This window comes from Falco naumanni, chromosome 3 (assembly GCF_017639655.2).
Source record: "Falco naumanni isolate bFalNau1 chromosome 3, bFalNau1.pat, whole genome shotgun sequence".
NCBI lineage: Eukaryota > Metazoa > Chordata > Aves > Falconiformes > Falconidae > Falco > Falco naumanni.
In genome coordinates this window covers 95,058,247-95,085,174 of record NC_054056.1, presented here as the reverse complement: position 1 = coordinate 95,085,174, position 26,928 = coordinate 95,058,247, and the positions used below count along the sequence as shown (strand labels likewise).

Sequence of the window (26,928 nt, the reverse complement as noted above, 5' to 3'; positions counted from 1 at the left end):
TTGCTAATACTTACAACTGTAATATAGTTATTGTATTTCTGAATTGTTACTTAGAAGCTGGATTAACTAAGAAATAATACATTGAAACACATTGTTAAAACAAATAATGTAATTATTTCTATTATACTGAAGACTGCTTACCCTTGAGAACTGAAATAAATTACATTAGACAAGCTTTTCCAATGAAATTTGTTTAATCAAAGAGAGTTCAGTATCTTCACCTAATTAAATGCTTGACTTATTTAAGTGTATTTTACCTCTAGCATGTTTCCTTCTACTACACCAGAAATATCTTTTTGCTTACTTAGCTTTTACCTCTAAGGAAAGGAAAATTAATTTGCACGTCAGAAAAAAAACATAATTCAATAAGACAAATTGCTGATTCTTGTGTAAGTGATAGAAAACATATAATAATTAAAGAAAAAGTTCTGAATACTTCACATAAATGGGAAACACTAGTATAGCATATTAAAATATAATGTTATGTAACTTTTTGTACCTGGATACTTGAAAGTATTTAATTAAATATTTTCTTTTTAAGTATTTTTTGTTATTACACCTTGCATTGTGAAGCATTCTGAACAGAGACATTTTTGGTACCTTTATTAATCTTGAAAAAACAGATAAGATAATTTAAGCAGGCCTGATTCTCACTTTGGCACAGCTTCAGCATCTCCAAACACACTACAGCAATTTGAACAAACTAAAAATCAAGTCAAACAGTTCAAATATTGGTGAGCCCAAGACAATCCATCCCAAAAGATTTTGTCATCAATGATATAGCAAATTATGCAGTCACAGAAAATTTTCTTGTCAACATATAGTCATACGATATAACTGTCATAGGAAAGGGCATTATAAAACACTAAAAATTTTCTTTGCATATAACAGATCCCAATGTAATGACATATGTTTACTTTTCTTTTTTTACTTGGTATTTAATAAAATATCCAGTGAGAGTGAGTTTGTATTTAGTGTTCAAAGTCCCATTGCTGTTAAATAGCATGTTTAATAAAGAAAACTCCAAACTGTAAGATTTTTCCATATACATATGACCCGTAAACTCAGCTATGCCTGACATCTCAGTATCGGACTAATTCTTACTTGAATGTTCCTTGTCTTTGTGTTCACCCTACCTTCTGTCTGGAAGAAAGTAAATTTTAACGTAAGGATTCCTTGGCCTCCCATCTTCCCTTGAAGGAAGATCCTTTGCTCCCAATATTGTCACTATTAACTGATGACCAACCTTGTCATACCACAGTTTTATCTGTAATGAGAAAATATTAATTAGTGAACTAATTTCTACATAAAAGTACCATATTAATCCTTAAAATTAATTTTGCTCATAAGCATCTACTTATATTGGTTACTTAAACAGAAAATATCATGTTCTACTTTGCATTTATAACAAAGCATAAAAATAAATTTATACTATAATAGCTTCAGTATGCACCAGGAGTAACTCTTCTTTTAAAAATCCTTTACAGTAAGTAATTATTTCATACTAATTGTTTTTCAGATGGTGCTCTGGTTAGAATTATTCTCTCTTGGCCGTGATATTGTATTACTTGCATTACTCATGTATGGTATTCATATATATACATTTCTAAGGAGTTTATGCACAATGAATGAATGATTCTTTCACGTCCTGTTGTGCTGGAAAGACTATGGGATGAGACCATAAATCTTTCAAATCTCTAAATGTTTTTCAAGATGCAGAGACTCATGCTGAAATCATATTAGCCATCCAGAAACTGTAAGAGAGGGAGGCTCAATAGTCCAGCCCTCTTCACAGTCCATCTCAGCAACAACAAGCTACTACTAATCATCTGCAGAAATTATTATTACTCAGTCTTAGACATGGTCTGATATCCTTTTTTTACTACAGCCGTTAGAAGATGCTATTTAGCTATTTCGGTTTGAATACTATAGCTGCAAATAATTATTCAAGGAGAGGATATACCTGCTTTAGAGCAGTCACTGTGGAAGGAGATATCATGCAGTTATGACAAAAAAACCCTTTCCAAATAGCCAGGGAATTAGTACATGGTGGTACCACTGCATTATCACTAACTACAGCTGGGAGAAGAGGCTCTCTTCATGGGGAGTTTGCCTGAGATGGAGGAGGACAAACTAGGACATTTAAAGACAACACTGACCCTGCCTGAACTTCAGAGAATCCAAGAGGATAATGCCCAACTTCACACCTAACCAAGCAGTGCACCTTTAGGCATGAATATGCGCCCACTAAGGTAAACATAGCCAGGGGAAGGTGCACTTTCTGTGGAGCTCATCTCACACCATTTCAGAGACAGTCTCCAGCTGATGTCATAGCTCCTCACCTTCAACATTTCAGTCACTTAAAGAAAGGTATTGATGCAATTCTTAAGACTTTTGACCCCTAAACAAGAGGCTGATTTAGGTTTCTGCCATTCCTAATGTCTCAATAAGTGAGATTATACTAAGACACACCAGCTCAATTAGTGCTGGCAGTGTACTTCTTTCATTACAACTTGCAGCTCCTGTAGCCACCAAACAGCAGTGTTTGAATGGATATTAAAATGAGGAGGATACCTGTCTTCTGTCATCATGACATTGGCCCTCTACTGACTTTACAGGTTTCTGGTACCAACCGTTAAAGGGTTCTGTGGCTACTAAAGCAGAAAACTGCGTGAGATAAACTACCCTTAATACATCAGATGTAAGAGAGTTCTAGATGCTGTTCCTACATTCCTACAAAGCAAGGGGCTTTGTCAGTATTTTTTCCTAATGTGAAACTCTCCTAAATCTGGACTACGAGGGATCTCCATCCAGCTACAGATCACAAGTAGAAAGCTTTGCACCAACTGTATGAACCCAAAGCAAAGCTTTAATGACCTCTGAAGTGCAAGTCAACCTACATGTTCACTGACACTAAATGTATCCACCTGCAGGCTTACTGGGGAGCCCTTGGGCAAAGGGCAGACTTGGCTAGTCCCACACCCCAAGACAATCATTTTGATCTGCTTTTTGGGAGAAATTATCCTTGCTTAAGGAGAACACAATATATCTGTGATCCAGACATCATCCCAAACTGCGACTGAGTGAAGAGATAATCTAGACACAGGTGCCAAAAATATAACCAGAATTATGTGTTCACATTCCGGCAAAATATTTCTTCACTATACTTGTTTCAAACTGATTCTTTGCAAGAGAACTTCAGTCAAAATGTTTGGAGAATGACTTTAAGCAGAAAGTTAAATAATTTGACACCACTTTTTTTGTAGTGCTCTAACATCTGTGTTTTGGAACAAGAACTCAAAAATTGGATTGACTTGTATCTTCTACTTTTCTCTTGATGCTCTGAAAAACATTGGAAAAATTTGTACATAATGTGCGTATTTTCCCTGTAATTCTTTGTCATTTGGCTTCCTACAGGAGAGGCCAGGAGGCAGACTTATGATCAGAAGGCACTCTCTCTCCTGTGTTCACACTGCTAGCACTCCAAGATACAGCACAGCCACTTGTAAACCAAAAGTCATTTAACTTGGATGCAAAGAAGAAGAAAGGAAGAAACTGGGAATGAGTGAATGGACCAAGTGCCCCATGGAGAGGAGGATGGGACTGCATTCTCATGGGGTTAGAAGAAGGAAGAAGGGACAAATCAGAAACCACTTTAGAGTAACTGGAAAAGTAAATTATACAGGATGCTTCTTGGTGAAACACAGGAAAAATGGAGCCACTAATATCAGGAACCACAGAAGAACAGAGGGGCAAAACCAGACTGGATGAGAGAAATGGAATAAGGTGACAAAAGAACGAGCCATTTTGTAACTGGTGCAAAATATGTTGCACAGAGAGATTGGGATGAAAGAAAATCTGACAAAAAGTCAAGGCAGGAAATTGGAAAGGAAAATGAGAAACAAGGAGTTAGACTAGCATACCGAACATGGAAAATTAGTTTGGGAATAGGACCAGTCCAATTCTGACTCTCCTGTGCCTAAGTATTATGAAAATACTCAGATGGTATGGTATTTTCCTACAAGAATCTTTTCTTTTCTATTCACAAGGAGAGAAAGGACAGCCATTTAAGACAACCAGGTGCAGTCCAAGAGGACTGGGTTCCATTCCTTCCTCTTTCCCAAAGCTCTTGCGAATCGAGGGATCGATCTCTTAAAGCCTTTTTTAAAAGGTATTTACAAATTGCATGTTCTTCATTGTCTGGGATCCTGGCATGACACCCTGGAGCCTGATTTGTAGTGCTAAGTAAAGCATTGAAATTGGAAGTCTGAGGTGTGTATTATGCCCGGACAAAAGCTGGTTGTCTCAGACTCTGATCATAGTTTATCTTTTTTTTTTTCTTTTATAGCTTTGTTGAGTTGTATGTGAAAAAGATTCCTAACACCAGAAAGTGAAGAACATTAAGTTATTCAATCTACAGAGTGAAAGTCGCACAAGAATGTACAGCTGTAATACTCAGCACTGAAAGACTTAAGCAACTGACAAGCAGAGCAGAACCTACAAATCCTCCATTCAGCAGGTGGTTGTTTTTTTTTTAAACAGGCAGGAATGGCACTTTTAAAAGCTTACAACATCTAAGAAACTTTGGCAATGCAATTCTGGTCTAAATGAAGGAAAGGGAAGGTTAAAATTACAAAACATAAAATATGCCACAGGAAAGCCAAGCTGGCTGATGCTAACATGGAGGCTAACACCTATCAAAACCTTCTAGAACAGGACTTTGTCTACCTACATAATTTAGGATGTAGGCACCTAAAATTCACTTAGAAAGTAATCCAACTTGAATGCTTTCTAGTATTGAAGTCCTGGAAACTTATTTGCCACACATGCTCATATACTTTCCCTCCCTAAGCAGATATGCACCTAACGCTTGACTAAACTTCCAGTGCAACTTACATTCAGGCAAACAGGCATCTAAATTCAATGCATCCTGAAACTGTGAGATGGTCTGCTATCCATAGAGTGGAGCATCTGCTGCACTCCCTGAGACAGGCTTCCAGGTAACAATACCTGCCATGCAGAGTGCAAGAAACAAGAACTCTTTTGCCATCAGGTGATGAAGGTAGTCATCAGGGGTGAACAGGGATAGTCTGGTCCCAGCTTTGTAGGATTCTTTCTGGTTTCTAACAAATAGTGGTCTGATGCAAGATCAATACACATTCTGGGTAGCAGGTCTGAAATCTGCTAAACTAAAATTAAGTTTCTTTGCTATCACCACACAATTATATTCCCAGCCACACAGTATTTCAGCTTCAGATGAGATTCCATACTCCTGAGAAGAGAGAGATGTACAATAGCTTGATGATAAGGCACTTTTCTGAAAGATAGGTTCAATCTTTTCAGTCTAAACAGGGCTTAAACCAAAGACGTCCTGTTTCTGGAATGAGCCTCCTACACATAGAAGAGTATATAGAAGCTGACTGCTGGTGTTGCATTCCAAGAAATGAGGATGCTGGTAGCTAGTATTCCTGTTTGGTCCTCTGTAGAGTCAGAAGAAGATGGCTCCCTCTGGAGATTCAACTCATCCTCTGAGTAGCCTAAGTTTCAAAGAAGAGTTAATGGGAATAGCTGTCCTTTATTTACACTGGATCACACACTGCAGATATTGAGGTACTTAGCTCTTTTCTTCAACTGTACAAGTCTAAGCTCCTCCCCAAGGCATCTCAGACTCATTTGAAGCTAGCATAAATTACATAAATTAAGGACATAAATTCAGTTTACTATATTTCATTCTTTTTCTTTTAGATCTCATCTTAACTTGAAATTTTATTCAGAGCACTGATTGAGGTCAGAGTTCTAAAAAAGAATTAATCATGTAATTAGAACCCATACTGTAATACATATGCATAAGGGAAATCAGTGAAGAAATTCTGGATAATATTATTATTGCCACTTCCTATATTCCTATCTCATGAATGCTTGACTGTTTGCTTAGCTATGCAATTCTAACATCGTCTTGTGTACAGCACATACAGGCATGCCACATTTTAAGTGAGAACTTTAGATTTAAAAACAGACAATGTCTGAAGCTTTTAATTCTATGCTACACTGTATTTGTTATATAAGGTTTGCTTCATGAATCTCATGGAACAGAGATAAAACTTGTGCCATTGGGAGAGACCGCCTGCCCTGTAGCTTTCTACCCTGGAGATTTCTACGACCACCACCTACTCAAACATCACTGTGTTTGAGACAGCTGGCCAGGCACTTTTGTTCTTCTGTTGTACATGATAATTTTCCATGTAACCTATATAGCTGTTCATTAGTATAATATATTAAAATGGAAATACAACTTTTCTTTTCTACATTATTCTGAAACAAGATACATGAGCAGGATCTCTTGAAAACAAATAAAATTCTCAGTTTATTTAAAAAATACTTAGAGAAATCATTTCTGGATTTAAGATTTTGCAGATGCAGAAACTGTCCTGAAGTGGTAAAGTCTTCAGTATGGCTGAGGTGAGCTTTGGATGTTGTTAAACATACCTCTAAGAAATCCTGTCTACTAAGGTTGCTAAACCAAACTATTATTGCTGTCTGGTTTAGTTGCTCTCTGATAGGCTGGAAAAAACACAAGAAAAGGCTGACAAATTGAGAGCTTCTAGGTTACGAAGGCCAGAAAATTATGCAGGTATTTAGGCTGCCCTAATCTAGATTTTTTTAAGAAAAATATTTTTTAGTGGCTTAATCTTGATTTCAATAATGTCAGATAGACGCACACATAGATTTTTATACATGATCAAATATACTGATTTTCTGTATTAAAGCAAAAAGGATGTCTGAAATTTTTGAAGTTAGAAAAAAACAGTAGTTTCATGGCAACGCTGGCTGAAAAGGAGGCTCCACCAAGTAAACAAGAGATACTGCACAGAAGACACACATTTAAGAACAGATTGCTGCCTACAAAGGTATCACAAAGCATTACTCTGTAAGTTAGAAAAATGCTGCTATGCTAAACTCTATCTAAAAGCTCAGGAAATACATATGCACATTTCCAAGTACTATAAAATTAGTAAAAGTTCAGGAGAAGGGTGCATGGTAGGGAGAGAAGGACGTTGAGTGGTTTTCTTCCCAATAAAGTAATACTGATGGGCTTTAAATCATCTACTGATGTGAGGGCTAGAAAATTAATGGAATGACATGGAGGGAAGAGTGGAAGAGGAACTAGTGCCAGCATCTGGGACATTTATCACCAGGATCAGTTTCAGACTAACAAGTAAAGAAGATGTAAGCAAGAACAAAGATGTGTATTTCTTGTTGAGAGCAATGAAACAAACTGGTATAAACAGAATGCTTGGAGATCCTCCTTCATGTAGAGAATTCTACAGACACAGCTATCACACAGCCCACAATGTAATGTATACTTCCTGACAACCATAAACAACAGCTCAGAGCTCCAAGTTAGCTAATTTCTCATGCCAAAAAGTAATCAGAGTTCTGCACTGCTGTTGGGCTGCTTCTAATACCCTTCTTTAAAGATCACTGGAGAATTTCTGTTCTTCTCTGCAGAGAGCATTGTAAACATATCTTGAATTAATCCACTTAAAACAATCTACCATCCCTACTAAAAGTGGGCAGATGGGGTACTTTTTGTTTCAGTCTAGTCATAAAGATATTGCCAAGGTCACAAGTTTGAGTTCTTCAGGAACTCTTGTCACAAGCACTATGTTTAGCTTTGACTGTCACTGAGCTCTGCAAAAAACTGCTAGAGGTCCACAATGACTCCACAGACACAGAAACTGGGACTAAAGACAATTCTTATCCACAATATCAAAAATAATCCAACCAGAGATGAGAGAGTAAGCCTCATACGCTTTCATCTCTTGCTGGATATTCTCTACCAAGCATTACACTTGTTTTATTTATTCAAATGACTACCATAATTCAAAGTAATTTCTTTTTTCTTTAGAGGATATTAGTCTAAGTAGAACTGGCAATTTTTATGTCCATATCTTTATTTTATATAATGTGATTAAAATAAGGAACTACTACATGTTATTTTTACATTACAGTATTTAATGAAATATGCAGGTTTCAGGCAGATGTTTCCTTTTTAAATTGAACAATGAATTGTCATATAAGTGCTTCATTTATTTTGTACATATCTAAAAAGAAAGTATTATAAGACTACTTATGTAATATAAAATATTTACCTTTATGAACTACTTAACAACTTGTGATTTAATTTGTGCTCCTCTGACTTCATTACCATGAACAGAAGCCAACTTTCTTAATCATGCTAAAGGATGCTTTTAATTTTTAATACAAATCCAGTTTATGTTAGCCAGCAAATAATATTATGTTAACCTAAAACAACACTATCAAGACACTATTTTTTTAATCTCAATTTTTTTCTTAGTGTTTTTTTTTAATTATTTTGAATTTACATTTAAGCAGTTGTAAGGATTACTTTTGGGAAATAATACATTGTGAAAAAAATTTTACTTTATCAAATATGAGTCATAACCAAACCATTTCCTACATTTTTATTTAGAATTCCTTTATAAATATATATATATGATCTCTTTTTTTCCATTTCAATATAAAATTTAGCCACCTCATTCTGATCATTTAGATCATCCTTAACATCTTTCCTTGGGCAACTGATTAAACAAGCGAAACATTTATACGGCTCCCACTCAAAAGATTTAACATCTCCATAAAGATATTTTGTAAGAAAAGCAGGTAATATTCTATTTACAAAAAAATTGAAAAACATGCAGCAAAGCAAGATAAGCATTGTAGCGTATTACTAAAACCTACTTTTGCGTTAACCTACAGTACCTTAGGAGTTTCCTAATGAAAAAAGGCAAACAACTTGTACCTAAACAGAATCCCAAAGCTAAATAAGTTTAGTAACACAATGGGAGAATTCATTTTTTATATAAATAGAGTTTTGATTATTTTGACATACTTTTAAAATGCAAGAACCAAGTTTTATACACAAGAAATTTCTTTCTTTAAACAAGGTACAAATTTTTTGCCTGTCTTCCACTCAAGGCGCTACTGTTACTTGGAAAATGCAAAAAAGGATGAATAAAGTAATGGTAATGAATGATTTAAAGAGACATTCATCTTTATATAATGACCTCAAGCACAAAATCATTTATTGCTTAAACAGTACACACATTTTGTATGTGGGATGCATAGACATCATCACTATTGAAACCTGTATAAGTTTAATATTTGGGTAAACAGCAAACAAAAACTAGTTGTCTCTTTAAATTTTAATTTAGTATTTTAATCCCCATGCAGAATTTTACAAGCTGCTCACAAGATGACATGAAACTTGTTAATATGGTTTAAAGCAACACGCTAAAAATATGGGGAAATGGACTATAATGTAATTTTCCTACTATGCATTTTCCATAACAAACAAAAGAAAAACCCACAACTTTAGTTTCTGTCAGGCAGACGAAGTCTTTACCTGAACCCTAGGAACAAAAGGCGTTGTTCTTCTACTAAGGCTTTGGCTCTGGTAAGCAAAATTAAAGAAAAAGCAATAAAACAAAACCAAAAAGGACAACACGCTGGAAACTAAAAGACCAAAAGTAAAAACGAAGACACACAACTATTACTTTAAAAATAGCTTTACACCAACAACGTATTTATCTAACACAAAGTACTTTAATGCAATGCATAAATTAAATCTGCAAATCTGTTACCAAATCATATCAAAACCCTGTGATGGAAATTCTGGCCTTAGGGAAGTCAGCAGAATTTTTCCCACTGATTCCTCAGAAGCAAGGATTTCACTTTGCAGGTCTACAGATAACATTTACAATAGATTTAGAAATAACATTAACAAAAGGAGCAGGTCAGCAAAGTGTGATTTAAAAGTGGGGTAGGAAACATAAGTTCAGCTTGATCATCTCTTTCAGGAAGATTGTAGCTGCATGTTCAAAGACAGAAAGTACATTTCACACACTGACAGCTTTGGTTTCTTTCTAAAGTAAAGCAAGTAAAGTAAAATTTTTGCTGGTTTCTGCTACTTTAAGAGGCATTTCTATAAAAAGCCCTCCTAAATACTTAAAAAATGATTAGAAGAAAGTTAGTGCTATCTGGCATTAGCACTACATGGGGAAAGGTACAATTGATGTATTTCAGTTCTCTAGCAATCATGATGGAAACAACATATGGTAGATACAGAAAAACCTTCTTGAAATGGGATATAGAGCATTTAGCAAACTTAAGTAGCTGCACTGCACACACAGATGCATTTCTAATTTATTTTTGTGATGTAACACTTCAGACCACATACAGCCTTGTGGCTTTCCAGTGGCTACATCAAGACTACATCAGTACAGGCAACATTACTTAACATCCTGGACTAGCTGCAAACTCCAACCAGACACTTCCCATCTTCCACTTAGGGCAACAGCTAGTGGAGTGGCACAGAAAGGGGATGGAGCACGGGGAATGGACAGGAACAGGAGCACATGCTGATAACTCAGAGGGCCAGTGAGTGGGGGAACAGGAGCAAGGGAGTAGGTCACAACGACAGCAATTTGACACATTTTAATCTCCTTTACCTCCCTGCTTGGTTTTCCTGAGGTTATTCATCTATTTCAAAGTGATGGACAGAAGCTACTATTCAATATTGACTTCTGTAAGAAATTTACTCAAAGTATGGAAATAGGCAGTGTGATGATGTTTCTGCCACCCTCCTTGCTTACTTGGCATGCACAGATGCTGGTGAAATCTGTTCCATAAAATGTGTGAAGTAATCTGTTCTCACACCAAAGCAAGAGGATATATAAGATAATTTGCAGTCTGGATCACGGGTTTTGTCTGATGTGTTCCTGTGCTCTGTGAGGTGTAGCAGCTGCACACTGCTCTCCACTCTGCAAAGGCAGTACTGGCATAGGTCAATGTATATGTGCCAGAACGTGACCTACTCACACACAATAAAAGTAGATCTTCAGTTTGTTTCTCTTCTGTATTACCAGAGAAATATAGATATTCCAGAATATCACAGTCCTAAAATGAATAGAATATTTCCTACCATGAACCAAGGACCCTCACCTGTCATATTCTGCCTTGGAAAATGGAGTGCAATAAGCACATTGTGTGAACTGCCTAGAATTTTCCAGGTTTTGAGATCAGAGCAACAGCAATTTACTTGTGTAGGGGTAGAAAGGGGAGAAAAGAAAGGGAAAAAGGAAAAGGTGAAAGATGGAAGGAAAGCATGTCTCATACTTGACCTCATCCCCCCAATATGCTTACATAGTATATCCTTCACAATGTACACTATCCACTTTCTAATATGCTACAGATATTGCAACTATAATTAATACGCCTGTATTTTTATTACTTTATAAACCCAATATGTATGGAAAATCTATTGAAGAGGTTGCGTAGTTCAGCTGTACAAGGAAATATATTATTTTTATAAATTACTTCCCTTTTCTATTATAATTTCCACTGGTACAAAAATGAAATATTGTAATTTTATACCTGTATCCATTTACACAGTCTTCTAGTCATGTTATCAGTCTCTAAAGCTAACTATTGCAAAAGCATTCCAAGTTATACTTTTCATGCAGTATTTAGAAAATAGCCAGAATGCAGTAATGAAGAGCACCAACACAAAAAAAAATCTGACTTATAAAAAAATGATATAAGAAAAAAAATCAGTGAAAATGCACAGAAATAGGAACCAGACAAAGCAAATAATAATAAAACATTAATTGCAATAACAGTCAGATACTCCCTTGAAAAAAGAATGTGGATCAAAAATGCCATAAACTGCACAGAAATCAGATAAATTATTTATATATCTTAGTAAGTTATAACATGCAATAGTTTACTGTACCTGCACATAATTTGTTCAATTAAATATGTTTTTGGATAGAATAACTATTGATGGAAAGAAGACTTCCTAGCTATGTGAGATGGTTTGCTTCATGGGAAATCCTATTAGCCAGCTCTGGAGTGTCACTGTAACCTCAGCAGAAGAAAACAGGTACACAGACCAATGCCGACACAGAGGAAAACAGAAAACCAGACAGAGACAGACATCCCTTAATAACAGAGAGGCATCAGTGCAGCTACACTGGCTAAAACCATAGTGCACATAAACAAATAGATTCCAAACCACTATTAATATAAAAACCATTGAAGAATCTGTGGCACTGTCCGAATAAGGATGCATATATCCAAGAATTTATTCAAACACTTCAGACCTCCACCCAAACTGTAAGTATCTCTACTTCTCCCACAGCTCTTGTATTTCACAGCCTAATAACCACAGCTGCCCTACCAATCACAGAATCACAGAATGGTTTAGGTTGGAAAAGACCTTTGAGATCACCAAGCCCAACCATTAACCCACGACTGCCAGGTCCATCATTAAATCACTGTTGCTAAGCACCGCATTGACCTGGTTTTTTTAAACACCTCCAGGGATGGTGACTCAACCACCTCCCTGGGCAGCCTATTCCAGTGCTTGACCACCCTCTCTGTGAATATTTTTTTCCTATTATCCAATCTAAGCCTCCCCTGGCACAACTTGAGGCTGTTTTCTCTTATCCTGTCACTTGTTACCTGGGAGAAGAGACCAACCCCCACCTGCCTACAGCCTCCTCTCACGCAGCTGCAGAGAGCAATGAGTTCCCACCCTGAGTCTCTTCTCCAGACTGAAAAAAAAACAGTTCCCTCACCCACTCCTCAGAAGACTTGTGATCCAGACCCTCCACCAGCTTCATTGCCCTTCTCTGGACACGCTCCAGCACCTCAACATCCCTCTTGCAGTGATGGGCCCAAAACTGAAGCCAGCATTTGAGATGTGGCCTCACCAGTGCCAAGTACAGGGGGACGATAACTGCCCCTCTCCTGCTGGACACTAGCCAGGATGATGTTGGCCTTCTGGGCCACCTGGGCACACTGCTGGCTCATGTTCAGCTGGCTGTCAACCAGCACCTCCACGTCCTTTTCTGCCATGCAGCTTTCCAGCCGCTCTTCCCCAAGCCTGTAGCGTTGTGGGGGGTTGTTATGACCCACGTGCAGGACCCAGCACCCAGAGCCTTCCTGCCCTCCAGCAGATAAACACTCCCCCTCACTTGGTGCTGTCTACAAACTTACTGAGGGTGCACTCAATCCCCTTCTAGAGATCATTGATGAAGATATTGAACAGAACTGGCCCCAGCACTGAGCCCTGGGGAACAGCACTTGTGACCAACCACCAGCTGGATGTAACTCCATTCACCACCATTCTTTGGGCTCAGCCAGCCAGCCATTTTTCTAGTCATGGAATAGTATATCCATCGAAGCCATGAGCAGCCAGTTTCTCCATGACAGTGCTGTGGGAGACGGTGTCAAAGGCTTTTACTGAAGTCTAGGTAGACAATGTCAGCAGCCTTTCCTTCATCCACTAAACAGGTCACCTTGTCACAGAAGGAGAACGGGTTTGTCAAGCAGGACCTGCCTTTCACAAACCCATGCCGCCTGGGCCTGATCTCCTGGTTGTCCTGTATGTGACACATGATGGCTCTTATGATGATCTGCTCCACAACCTTCCTGGGCACCGAGGTCAGGCTGACAGGCCTCTAGTTCCCCAGACCCTCCTTCCTGCCCTTCTTGTAGATGGGTGCCACACTGGCTAACCACCAGTCTTCTGGGACCTCCCTGGTTAGCCAGGACTGTTGATAAATAATGGAGAGCAGCTTGACGAGCTCCTCTGCCAGCTCCCTCAGTACCCTTGGGAGGATCCCATCTGGCCCACAGACTTGCGTGTGTCCAAGTGAATCAGCAGGTTGCTGACCCTTTCCCCTTGGATTATGGGAGTTTCCTTCTGATCCCAGTTCGTCTTCCAGTTCAGGGGGCTAGGTACGCAGAGAACAACTGGTCTTGCTATTAAAGACTGAGGCAAAGATGGCATTAAGTACCTCAGCCTTTTCCTCATCCTTCATGGCAACGTTTCCCCCGCTGCAACCAATAAAGGATGCAAATTCTCCTTGGCCGTCCTTTTGTTTCTAATGTATTTGTATAAACATTTTTTGTTATCTTTTGTGGCAGTGGCCAGCCTGAGTTCTAGCTGGGGTTTTGCCTCTCTAATCTTCACCCTGCATAACCTTAAGACTTCCTTGCAGTCCCTCCTGAGCTGCCTGCCCCTGCTTTCAAAAGTCAAGTCTCCTTTTTTCCCTGAGTTCCAGCCAAAGCTCTCTGTTCAGCCAGACCTGTTGTCTTCTCTGCTGGCTCGTCTTTGGGCACATGGGATCAGCCTGCTCCTGTGCCTTCAGGATTACCTCCTTGAAAAATATCCAGCCTTCATAGACCCCTTGGCTCTTCAGAACTACCTCCCAAGGGACTCTGTCAACCAGGCTCTTAAACAGGCCAAAGTCTGTACTTCAGAATTCCAAGGCAGCAGTTCTGCTGACCCCCCTCCTTACTTCTCTGAGAATTGAAAACTATTAATCTTGTGATTGGTATGCCCAAGATGTCCCCCGACCACCACACCACCCATCAGTCCTTCCCTCTTTCTAAACAGCAGGTCCAGTGGGGCATCTCCCCTGGCTGGCTCCCTGACCAGCTGTGTCAGGCAAGTATCTTCCACATGCACCAGGAACCTCCTAGACTGTTTCCTTTCCGATGTGTTGTATTTCCAACAGACATCCAGTAAATTGAATTTCCCCTTGAGAACAAGGGCTAGCAATCGCAACAACTTCTTCCAGCTGATTGTAGAATGTTTCATCTGCCTCTTCACCCTGTTTGGGTGGTCTACAAAAGACTCCCCAAGGATATCTGCCTTGTTGGCCCTCCCTCTGATTCTTACCCATGAACACTAAACCCTATTGTCACCATCATTAAGATCCTGGCAGTCAAAACTCTCCCTGACATACAGAGCTACTCCACTGCCTCTGCTTCCTTGTCTATCTCTCCTGAAGAGTTTGTAGCCATCCGTTGCAGCGCTCCAATCATGCGAGTTATCCCACCATGTTTCCATGATGGCACTATGTTGTAGTCTTCCTGCTGCATGATGGCTTCCAGCTCCTTCTGTTTGTTGTCCATACTTCAGATGTTGGCATAGATGCACTTCAGTTGTACTATGGATCTCACCTCAAACACTGACTGCCATGCCACTCGCAGGTTCATCTCTAACAAGCTTGGGTTTATTCCCTACCCTCTTCGAATCTAATTTAAAGTTCTCTCAATGAGCCCTGCTAACTCCTGACCTAAGGAATCAATTCTTTTCAGTTCTCTTCAGGTCATCTTTTTCTAAAAATACATTTTAGTCTACACATTTCAATGTTCCCAGTTAGGTGCCACATTGCTATTGTTCCACACCATCTTCAGACACTGTGACAGCCAGCCTTCCTTGCAAAGCAAAAGGCTTGGTACTACCCTCCCAAAGCCTTGAGCCAACAGCAGCAGGAGCTGGGTTGTGCTATTAATATGACTAACATGAAACACCACTAATTCCAATTTTTCTTTAGCTGGTGAGGTAAGAGAAGTTTCCGAATTTTCAAACTGTCTACTACTGTTAGGCATCTACATTGAGTTACTGAACATTTCTGACTCCAGTGTCAGTTAACTGGAGCTGTGTGTTCTCAGATACCAGCTGCATTCTGAGGGAAACAAGGATACTGTGTAGTAGGGAGTATTGTATATAACTGCAAACAGTACATAAGGGAGTACAAAAAGCACAAATTTAGGAAAGTTCTTAGTCTCCTAATATTATTTGGTTTCCTTAAATGGAAATAAATGCTATAAAATTATTAATAAAGGCATTTGTATCTTGAAACAGGCAAAAATATTTAAAAATAGGAATGGTATCTTCTTTACTTAACACTGAATTTATATGCCATTCTGAGATACAGCACACTGTAAATTCTGTTATTGTCAGTAAATCAGAATATATCTCTAGATCTCCTGATGCCATTCTCATGTACCCCAAACTGTAATATCCCATCAAACCACAAAATCAACGGGCTTACTGACTTTACTAATAAAGATACTAATCTTAAATTCCTGAAGATTTTGTTTTTGAAACTGAGAAAGTGAGGAAGTCAGTTCTGTGTGGTTTCTATTTTGACTATCATTCTGCAGTGTCTGTGCGTTGGACATCTGAGCAACTAACTCTGGATCTTGAATTTCATGCTGGGAGCTAGGAATCAAAACTTTTTGTCAGCCTAATCTTTTATGACTTAGCCAAAAGAGATTTCTTTCCCCCGTTTCCACTATCAACAATTTTTGCCGTCTTGTTAAATTAAATTGGTTTATAGAAACCCCCGTCTGTGTATTTTGAAAGTTCATGTTCATATTCCCCTGACACTGTATTTTGTGCAAAGCATTCTGCACTCTACAGTCAATATTTCTAGTTTTCCATTTATCCAGATGATTAAGTTTTTCAAAGTAGTTATGTACAACAGTTACAGAAAATTAAAATTATGTATTGTAGATGGCTGGTCTGATGAGCAAAACAAATAATATCTCATGCATTTCAACATGACTGCTGAACAGACAAAAATATGTCTTCCACTCCTCTGTCGATACCATAAAACATTTCTGTGAGACCTATAAACAGTCTGCTTAGGTTTTATGCGTATTTTTATGGTGTACTCATTATCTTAACAGAAACAACTTGGAAGAAATATGAATCTGACATTTGCAAACTTGTTTAAACACCAATTTTGCACTGCTTTCATTCTATTTTCCCTTCCTTTTCAACCTGTACCAGGCCACAACTGAGCACTTTTGAAAAATCACACTTTGGAATTGTAAATGACACAGAAAGGTGTACAAAACTCAGGTTCTTCAGTTTGGTACGAAAAATTGCCCTTTTAAAGAAAACATTCATGTAATGAACTTTGCTCTCAATGTAAGTGAAGAACAAAAGTAACATTGGTACAAAGAATACATTAGTGAGCAATCAGAGGGATATCAGGGGAAAGGAATATGTGAAAGCTAATGCATAAGTAATAAGCGATATTAATGTCCAAGCCCACAGGTAATAAAATCTACCAACTGTACAGGTAACTGTTACAGTTGAAAAAGTGTAAAATTGTATACACCCAACAGCACAAACATAACTGGAGGACAAGATTAGATGTCTCAGAAAATTTTACTCTATTGGTTTAGCTTACTAGGTAAATATACATATATATATATAAAACCTCAACATACATAAAATTTCCAAAAATAAAATGGAATGTCCTTATGAAACTATGGCCCTGCCTACACTGAGATATATAGCATTATCAAAAATTTAGCTAGTTTAACAGGAAATCTGTTATGGATAGCTTGCACTCTGCAGTGAGAGTTTATGCTGCAAAAGGCATATAAGTATCAATAAAATGTTTACATACTGAAAGTTGTCCAGACAAGAACTGTGGAACATCCCTTAACATGCCAGGACTCATAGGAGAAGTCACTGAAATAGAAGGTCGGTCCATTTTTTGAGATTCAAATGAACTAGAACCTGTAATTATAAATAAAAATATTTTATAAATGGTGGCACATACGCATTTTTTACAACAGTCTTTAAATAAAAAATGTAGAAATATAACCAAATATATAATAAAGTTGTCATAAATATAATGTTTTCATCTATTCAAAATTACCAAATAATCATACACAATCTTTTGGTGCCCAGATGCAATCAAAACCTTTTATTTATAGAATGAAAAATAGTTTATTCAGATATTTCTGACTGTAATTATGTCAGTAAGTTGAAGGCCCATAATTCCTAAACAGTAAATACTTTACTGTGGTCAGAGGAATACAGTTTTCTGATTTATTATCTTGTACAATCAGATTAATTTTTAACTATTTTTTTACAAAACATCAAGATGCATTTCATGGGTTTTGTGCATTTTGTCTCAAATCTACAAGGTCTGCAAACTGTCAAAGGACAAGTTTTGACATATAAAACATAGAGTAAAAGTAAAGTCATTTTATAAATACAAAAGACAATCCACATCGCACAAAACATAAAATGGATTTTATTTTAAGACTTGGCTGATCAGTGAAAAATTATTGGAGCATTTTTTTCGTATTATTATAATCAAGTTTATTCCACTGAATTTATTCATGGCTTCTATTATAAAAGAGTTCTAAAACAATGATAAAAAATAACTCCAGGCTGCAACTCATCTTATCAGATCTAAGCCAAAGAACAAGTTATTTTTCCCCGTGTGAAATACTGGCTTAGCCAATTTAAGGAGTGCTGAATGGTTCTAATAAAGTAGAAGTATTCCAGTTTCAAAGAGGCTATCTCTCAGGTTGTAAATAAAGAACATTTTATCCCCATTATTAGTTTAGAACGTTCAACTGAAATGCAAGACAACAAAACAGGAAATTAAAAATTACTATTAATGTTCTTGTATATTAGTTAGAACCATGTTTTTCTTTTCAATCAAAAATAGCCTAAGCCTATAACCAAATGTCAAGCCCAAATTAAAATATCCTGACTTTTGATAGTTTATTATTAAACAAAGGTAGATAGATAATACAGTAAAATGACATATTGAGACAAATACGGACAAAGAGACAAGAGCTATACTGACTATAGGTGACATTTTTCAATCTATTTGTGCTTACATAAAAGAGAGAGAAGATTTTCCTACCCCACAATTGAAACTTACTGGACTCCAGCTGTGCATGTGTGCTGTCAGGTATTCTGGGTATGTCCCTGAAATCAGGAAAATTAAGACAGGCTGATCCTTTATCTAACAAACATATTCAAATTTCAGTTATACTATAACACTTCTCAAGCCATCATGGAACGCCTCACAAAAGACGTATGATCTGCTGGCTGTCTTCAGCCATCGGGAAAATGTATCTTGTATCCAGTGTAAATAATTTCAGTGGCAAATTGAAGCCTACAGAACAAGTGGTTTGGTGGATGCAGGAGAGAGGCTGCACAGTCATAGATGAAATAATCCAGTAAATAAATAATAATAAAAAAAGAACAATCTCAGAGTTAATGGTAGACTACAACTGTGAGCGGTAGACTTTATGATGACATTATGCACTAACTAAATGTATTGGACTCTCACTCAAATGTACAAGACTTCCAGCCCTAATATGGCCTGCACTATCCTTGATCCCAGATTTGGACAATCTTATCTTTTCTATGACCAAGTAAAATGTGCAAGTTCTTTTGGCAAAATCACATACTTGCATATACATGAGATTTTGCAACACTTGTATTAAATTGTGTATACAGCCACGTAATTTTAAAGCACTCAGTTGTAATGACTAAGTACCTCATTACGCCCACCCAGCCCCCAGAGGAACATATTCTTCCTATGAGGGGCAAACATTACTGTATGCTAATAAAAACTATCAATATGCTAATGAATAATTTTGGAGGTAGTTGAGCAAAACCAAGCAAGATGAAGACCTTCAGCTCTGAGTCACAGTAAGAGCAATATTTAAAATCATGATGTGTGTTTCAGTGCAGTTGGTTTCTTCAAGGTTGCACAGGGTGTCAGTGCCCAGGCGCTGACAGTGGGGGCTACAGGGTGGGGGTGGGGGGCTTCTGTAAGGAGGGGATGGAGCTGCCCCGTGCCAGGCACAGACAATCCCAGCTGATTCCAGTCAACTCCAAACAGACCCACTGCAGGGCACAGCTGAGCCCATCAGCCAAGAGGGTGGTGGCTCTGTGATAATGTATTTAAGAAAGGGCAAAAAAAAAAAAAAGCTGTGCAGCAGCTGTGAGAGAGAAGAGTGAAGAAAAAAAATCATGAGAGAAACATCCCTGCAGAAACCAAGGTCAGAGAAGAAGGGAGAGGGGGGATGACAGCAACCCCAATTCCCCATGCCCCTGCAATGCTTGGCGGAGGGGGGAGGTAGAAGAGCCAGAAACGAAAGAAGTGAATTTGAACCTAAGAAGGGAGGTGAGGGGAAGGTGAGTTTAGTTTTGTTTTTATTTCTCAATATCCTGTTCCCTTATTGATTCCTAATAAATTAAATTAATCATCCCCAAGTCGAGCTTTTTTTGGCCATGATGCTCAAATGACATATTGAGACAAATACAGACAAAGTATTTGTCTATGATCACTCATGGCTGAGTGATGTCCCCACTCTTATCTTGACCCATGGGCTTTTCTTATTTCCTCCTTTTGTCCTGCTGAGGAGGAGAAGTGGGAGAGTGGCTAGGTGGGCATTTGGTGGCCAGCCAAGGTCAACCCACTGCAAAGGTATATGAAAAGGAAGAAGTTAAAAATGCTTTCAGCGAAAGCTAAAAATGTCTGATACAATGAAAAAAAAAAAAAGAATCTGTACTATATATGTAAATAAAACGTCTCTAATTCCTTTTTGGTATTCTTTTTCTAAACATTTTTCAAGACTCGCTAGAAAGACTACTTTACTAAACAGATTGAGGAATCTTTCCAAGTGACTTGATCCATAGTACTCAATAATTCAAATGAATCAGAAGGCGCCCAACTGCTCTAAGTGCCCACTGCAGACAAGGAAAAATCACTGTCCCTGTTGTTAGTAAGCAAAACTTGTCAGAAACTTACAAGGGCTATTGAAGAAGTTAATATTTAAGTTTACATATTTGATATATGTAGGATCTATAAAGGGATCCAATACTCACCTATTACTTTACTCTGAAATATACTCCTGAGCCTAACTTGTAATTTCAAAAAAAAATCAAACTCATTTCTATTGTATGAATTTGAGAAGAAAACTTTGAAAACATGTATTATTGTGAACAGATGGAATATGAGTTTTCTATAGATAGCTGAAACAATAAATCTGAAAGCTTTGAACACTACCATTGATGCTCCTAAATTATACAGATCCCAGTATTTCATGGTAGTGTGAATGGTAAATCTTACAAGGAACTCTCACTAAGATGAAACAAATGCAGGAGAAGAAGTAGTTATAGGCATCTATTTATATTTTAAGACATGTTCCACTGCAAGCAAATTTTATAGAGCAATTAATAAAACACAATTCATTATTTCTTCAAAATTCAAAACAGTAGTAACTATGAAAATAACATGCATTTTAAAAAAACTATTTCTGAGATGTAGAAAGCAGAAAATAGATAAGTTCTTGTGTATAAGAGACAGACATCTAACAGAGAATAGCAACATGGCCTTCAATTTTTATTTTAAGATGGAAAAAGGGATAAATTGCATGCCAAAATGGTATGATTTTTTTTTTTCTAAGGGACCTTTTCATTTAATCTTCCTTTATTAACTTTGCCTGTCATCTTCAGTTTTCACAGCAATCAGTCCATAATAAAATTAAGAAGAACTAACAATCGTGTTTACTGGAATCTGTTTTTGTATTCAGATATCGGAATGTGACAACAGGTTCTCTTTCTCAGCTAAGTTAATAAGTAGTAACTATTTGAAATTTTCTGGCATGAGTTGGTGTGTTATCATGAGACCATCATGACACTCTATAAGTAATAGGATATACCTCCGTGCAAAAGTGCAATCCTTCAAGTGGGCATCTATTATTCTAATTTAAATAATTATCAGGTCTGACATCTGGTAAATGTGAACATTTAATTATTTTAAATACATTGAAACTTTATTCTCTGGGGCAAAACACAGACCTATGGCATTACATTTCCTTGGGCAAGCATAAGGTATTAATTTCTATGGTTCATTTGATGATGACCTGAAATCTTCTAAACTAAGAAGATAATATGGTATTTCCCATCAGCTTAAATCTCGGGAAAAGCACTTCTGAAGTTATATTGTCAATATCAAAATCCAAAGAATTACATACATTTAACTAGTATCTAAAACCTTACCAACTTGCAGACAGTATTCATCAACAAGACTTCAGTTATAAACCCATTTAGATTAGTAACTGGAGTTTTGGAGGTGAAAACCCTCTTTTACATCTGCTGCAAAAAGACATGATGGATCAAATACACAGAACAACATTTTTAGCCTCGATCTGGCTTAGTTCTTCAGACTGTGGTGCTGAAGAAGGCATCTTAAGAGCCTAAATCACTTTCTTTAAGGAATTGCAGATGAGCTGCTTTAGCGAAAACAAGTGGAGCACATGGTAACGTAACAGAAGACATGATGATAAGAAAGGTAAACAACAAACAGTAAATATAAAAGCACAAGAAAGAGTACAGGAGGTCTTGCACAATGAAGAGAATGCAGAAAGAAAAAAGTATTGAATATTTTCAAGACATGAGCAGTTTATTGAAACTTTTGCTACAAACTTCTGTCTGAGATTAACTATGGAAGATCTTACACCTGTATGGAATTAATTTGAAACCTCCTTTTCTGAGAGAATATTCTTCTAGTAATATAATTTGTCCCTTAGCATTACTAATATACCTACAACTCCCAAGTTATGCAAAGGTTTTTAAGGATAGGACAAATGGTACAGCCTTTACCCTAAAGGGGTTACAAATTCAATATATGTGTAGGAGATAACGTCTCATCTCACTGCAAAGATCGTTTTTGTTATTATCAAGTTTGTTTAAAATTGTCAAACCAAATTGTTTCTACACATTAAATTCCTGAAGTGTCAAACACATTAAGTTCCTATTATAGCTGAACTGATAACAACTTATCCTCACTGTAATTCCATCCTCAGGTTATATGGTTCCACATATTTTTTGTAATACTTCTTAATTTTAGTTATGTTACCCATGTTTTCTCATATAAAGGTCAGATGATTGTATGTATCTTATAAAAAATAAAGGGATAAATATACTTATTAATATATAATGATAGAATCATAGAACAGCTCAGGTTGGAGGGGCTCTTGAAAGACCACCTGGTCCAACCTCATATGGAAAAGGGAGTCTACAGGAGATTAGTTAACACCCTGTCCAGTTGTGTCATATACATAATAAGTTCTGTGGGGAGAAAGAGAAAGTTCTTAACAACTATAAGCAGATCCAAATTCAGTGATAAGCATCCCCCTCTTCACAGCCCTGGTATGATCAGCTATGGAACTTCCAATGGAGAAGTAAAAAAGGGATGGATGTGACTGTAGGCTGTAGGAACTTGGAAGAAAAAGAACAGATGAAGAAGGGGAAGTATTCACAGTCTACTATAACAAAGCAACTATTGCTATGCAAGAAAAAATTAAGTTGACATTGAGAAGTAGGTCTGAAAGTTAAGTAAACTAGCAATGTAAAGCACCAAAGAAAAAGCGCTACATAATACTAGCTAAACCTTTAGATATGTTCTGTATTAGACAACAAGCAGTAATTTAATAGATTTCATAGATGAAGATGATGAGAATGTCTATTCGAGATTTTCCAAAGCATATTGATTATGTCATTAGCATACGGTACTTTGTGCAAAATTCTACATTTCAGACTCTCAATAAATAGAGTTCATCATCAGTTCATAGACCAAATATTAATATATAATTTAATATATATAATATAAAAATTGAAATTAAGAAACAAAATCAGGAGTCAAGAACTGCAACAATAAAGAGTATAACCACAGCTTCAATGCCGGTATAGGCTGGATCACCAGCTAAACAACCACAGAAGGGAACCTACTTTTGACAATATTATTAGACATTGCCTGGGACTCCATCAGAGAATACAGGATTTCAAACCAGCTTTTTTTACTTACTGGCCTAATCTATCAATCTAGCTATTCTTTGGTTTACAGACTTTTGCATACAGTTTTACTGTTTAAAATGTTTCTGAATCTGTTTGATATGCTTTGCCTTAAAAGTGAAATTTAGCAACATTTCAATCATGTTTAATACCAAAATTTCGGAAATTACTTACCCTATTGGTCTTGAAACAACAAGCTCCACTTGTGGCTCAGGTTTGGATTCTAAAATGATGTTATACACCTCCTCAAAGGTGGCTCCTTGTAGTAGCCTTCCATTCCATTCTAATACTTCATCACCTATAATTTCAATAATAACACTTTGCTTAGGAAGTCTGCTGTGGACTGGGCTTACAATGACAATTTAAGCCATTCTACTCTCAGTTTACTGAATTGTGAAACCTAGGTTGTAGAACAAGTTTAGAGTCCTTTATACAGGAAAATTCTGAGTATTAAAGCTTTTCTGCAGCACAGTTTCAAATACAGAAAGTTCAGTGAAACAATGGTATCATCAGTAGGACCCCTACTGAATTAGATAGATACAGCTCTTACTTGTTTTGGCATCTGTGGCTTACAGAAATCCCAACATGCTCTTTAGAATATGCAGATCTTTAAAACAGCATAACTCGTTAACTTACTACTTTGAAGATCCATTTACTTCTACAAGTTTAGTATTTAAGGTCCAGATAGTTGTTATGTTAATAGATAATATTTCTTGTACATTCTCCAATCTAGCAATCCATGATTTGCATGTTGGGATAGAAGCTGTTTCTTAGCCAAGCTGGTTCTGTTCACACATTTGTAATAGATTGGATTGCTCTAAATATACACCACAAAACGACTGGGCAGAACATCAGTGAATATTATTTTGAGTATAAAAACATGAATAAAAATGTTAAAATATGATTTTGAACATTTCACAAAAGCAGTAACGTCAATAATCTAGTAACTGTCAGGTTGAATTCTGCAGTTGTTCATCACACATATTTAACATACTTTCACATCTAATTAGATCTCCTCACTTGTTATCACCTTCAGAAAAGCAACTCAGCTTATAGATCTGTAGTAGATACATACCTGGTCTAAGATGCCCCACTGTATCAGCTAAGCTTCCTTTTTTAACTTTGGTGATAAATGCGCAGAGTCGACCCGATTCAGTCATCTTTCCTCCTACTACCTGTTTCAAAGAGGAAGTATTTTCATAGAAAGAAAATTACTTTAAATGACTTAAATGTTCTGGCAACAGAAAGAATTCAGTTATTTCCTTTGTCTTCAGGTAGCCCAGGTAAGACAGATACACTTGAAAAAAACATCACAGAATTTTGGCTATGACAGATTACATTTGTACTTACTCTGGCTTTCGTGTAATTTAAACACAGTGCCAATGCAAAATGCTAAAGCATTTAAACTTCAGTAAATATGTGTATAGTATGACACTGTATTATAAATTGTGAGCCAAAAATGTAAGGTATTGCTGATAGAACTGCTTACTTCGATACCTTTTAACTGAAAACAGATACATTAGTGTAACAGAACTCATGATGTTCACACTAAGAGCTCAGTTAATCAAATTTACTCTGGCTGGGCACATCAGATGAAAATATTTCTCATGCTGAAGATTTCTCTACAGGAAACTTCAACAGGTTTGACCTTAATATTTATCTTTGAATCAGGCAATTCCCTTATCAGAGTCAGTTATAACTGCATATTCTTCAAATTCTTAAGGTTTCTTAGCCATCTTCATATTTGGATTTAAAATTTGTGATACTAAATCCTATTTATGTTACTTTCAATAATGTAAATATCTGAAAATTCAGGTCAGAAATAACTACCGAGTTTCAGATATTTATTGAGATTAAAAATAGTTATTCTTGAATCTAAACTATTTGTGAGTCTCAGTAGAGAGTTCACCTATATAGTAGATTTTAGAATTTTAAACATAGGAGTTCAGACAAAAAGTACTTCATAATGGCACTGTTAATCTATTCTCTTGCATTTTCTGACATGAAGACAGTAACACACATACCAAAAGCGATGTTCAACTGGCTTCTCCACTGATTTAAAAATATAATTTTTTTAAAATTAAATTTTTATTTTTTTAATTAAAATATAATTATCAAATCATTAATAAATTAAAAAATTGCAAAGCATGTTGGTATAAGTAACCACTCTGATTTAATCCATATTTACAGTATATGACTGTACCTAATCTGTACACCCAAAGTCGGTGCCACACTCAGTAGAGAACAGAGAATTAAACAAACTTAATTATTTCTCACAAGTATCCTGAAACAAAATAAATACAGGCTTCTTTCTTTTACTGTGTATAATTCATTCGTATTCTTGTACTAGTATTGCTGGAACTGCAAATAATATCACACAAAACTGAGATCAAGATATGGGCTGGAAATAGCTTCATAATGTGTTCAAAGAGTACTGCATCACGAAAAAGATGTAAACACATTACTTTGTGATAATATATAATAAATAGTAAATAATTTTGCATCTTGTGTATTTAAAATGTAGCAAAACAGACAATCAGAGGCAAAAAAAACCCCAGAAACAGGCTCTTCTATTGGCAGACTCTGCTCTGGATTTAAATGTCTCATTAATTTCCAGATGTCCCCCTGATCTTCAAAAGAGATAATTTATTTTTCACATTTCTCCCCTCTTTTGGGGAACAGAAATTATACCATGGTGCAATGTTCAACACGGAAGCAAGCAGACAGGGTTTGGCTTGCCCAGCAAGGATGCAATTAGTACCTTGCAGAGCAGACATTCTCAGCAAACTTGTGAAAACATGTCTAGTCTTTCAGAAAAATACATTTTTTTGAGCTTGGACCCTATAAAATTACTCTTGGTAACTAAGATGTCTCTATATTGTAATTCTGAGAATGATAAGACATTATAGATATCAGTATGTATATTCTATATAATATGAAAATACTTTCATTTTAAAGGTAGCTAGTTTAACTGCCAGTTGTTAATTCCAAAATTATTCATTACCAACCTTCAATCCAAGCATTGCTCCTGAGTCTCTAGGCACACTTCCATCTTTTAGTCGTTTATTTAACAAAATCCGACCAATGAGACGGTCTCCATCTTTGGATGGTTGCCAAGTTACTGGATGCTATCATATGGTGTTAATGGAAAATACAGTGAATATGATTTTAAAGAAAAATATTTCTGTAATACTTTTCATTTCCTGATATATTTTTTAAATGTCATGAAAGTATTATGATTACACTAATATTTAACATACTCGAATGACAGAAAACTGTGCTGGAAAAGATTCATTTGCATATACAGTCTATGACAATGTATGTCTAATATTTCCTAACAGTATCTGTTTTAATAAATCTAATTTGTAAATATCTAGAATAATCTTTGCATCTTGATTAGGTAGATATAGACA

The 26,928-nt window shown here is 36.6% G+C and overlaps 1 protein-coding gene across 50 annotated transcripts in view; it reads right to left on the bottom strand.

The window, feature by feature from the left end:
- RIMS2 (regulating synaptic membrane exocytosis 2) overlaps nucleotides 1–26,928 on the bottom strand; it is a 485,006-nt gene that overhangs the window by 203,305 nt on the left and 254,773 nt on the right. For 39 of the 50 annotated variants that reach the window (XM_040587603.1, XM_040587585.1, XM_040587587.1 and 36 more), the window contains 7 exons: nucleotides 26,524–26,643; nucleotides 24,591–24,690; nucleotides 23,690–23,813; nucleotides 18,585–18,631; nucleotides 17,307–17,419; nucleotides 9,428–9,475; nucleotides 1,137–1,267 (listed from right to left, as the gene is read on the bottom strand). In XM_040587603.1, coding sequence (XP_040443537.1) covers nucleotides 1,137–1,267; nucleotides 9,428–9,475; nucleotides 17,307–17,419; nucleotides 18,585–18,631; nucleotides 23,690–23,813; nucleotides 24,591–24,690; nucleotides 26,524–26,643 — 683 coding nt within the window. The remainder of the gene's footprint in view (nucleotides 1–1,136; nucleotides 1,268–9,427; nucleotides 9,476–17,306; nucleotides 17,420–18,584; nucleotides 18,632–23,689; nucleotides 23,814–24,590; nucleotides 24,691–26,523; nucleotides 26,644–26,928) is intronic. The other 11 variants (XM_040587617.1, XM_040587586.1, XM_040587589.1 and 8 more) reach the window with 1 other exon arrangement.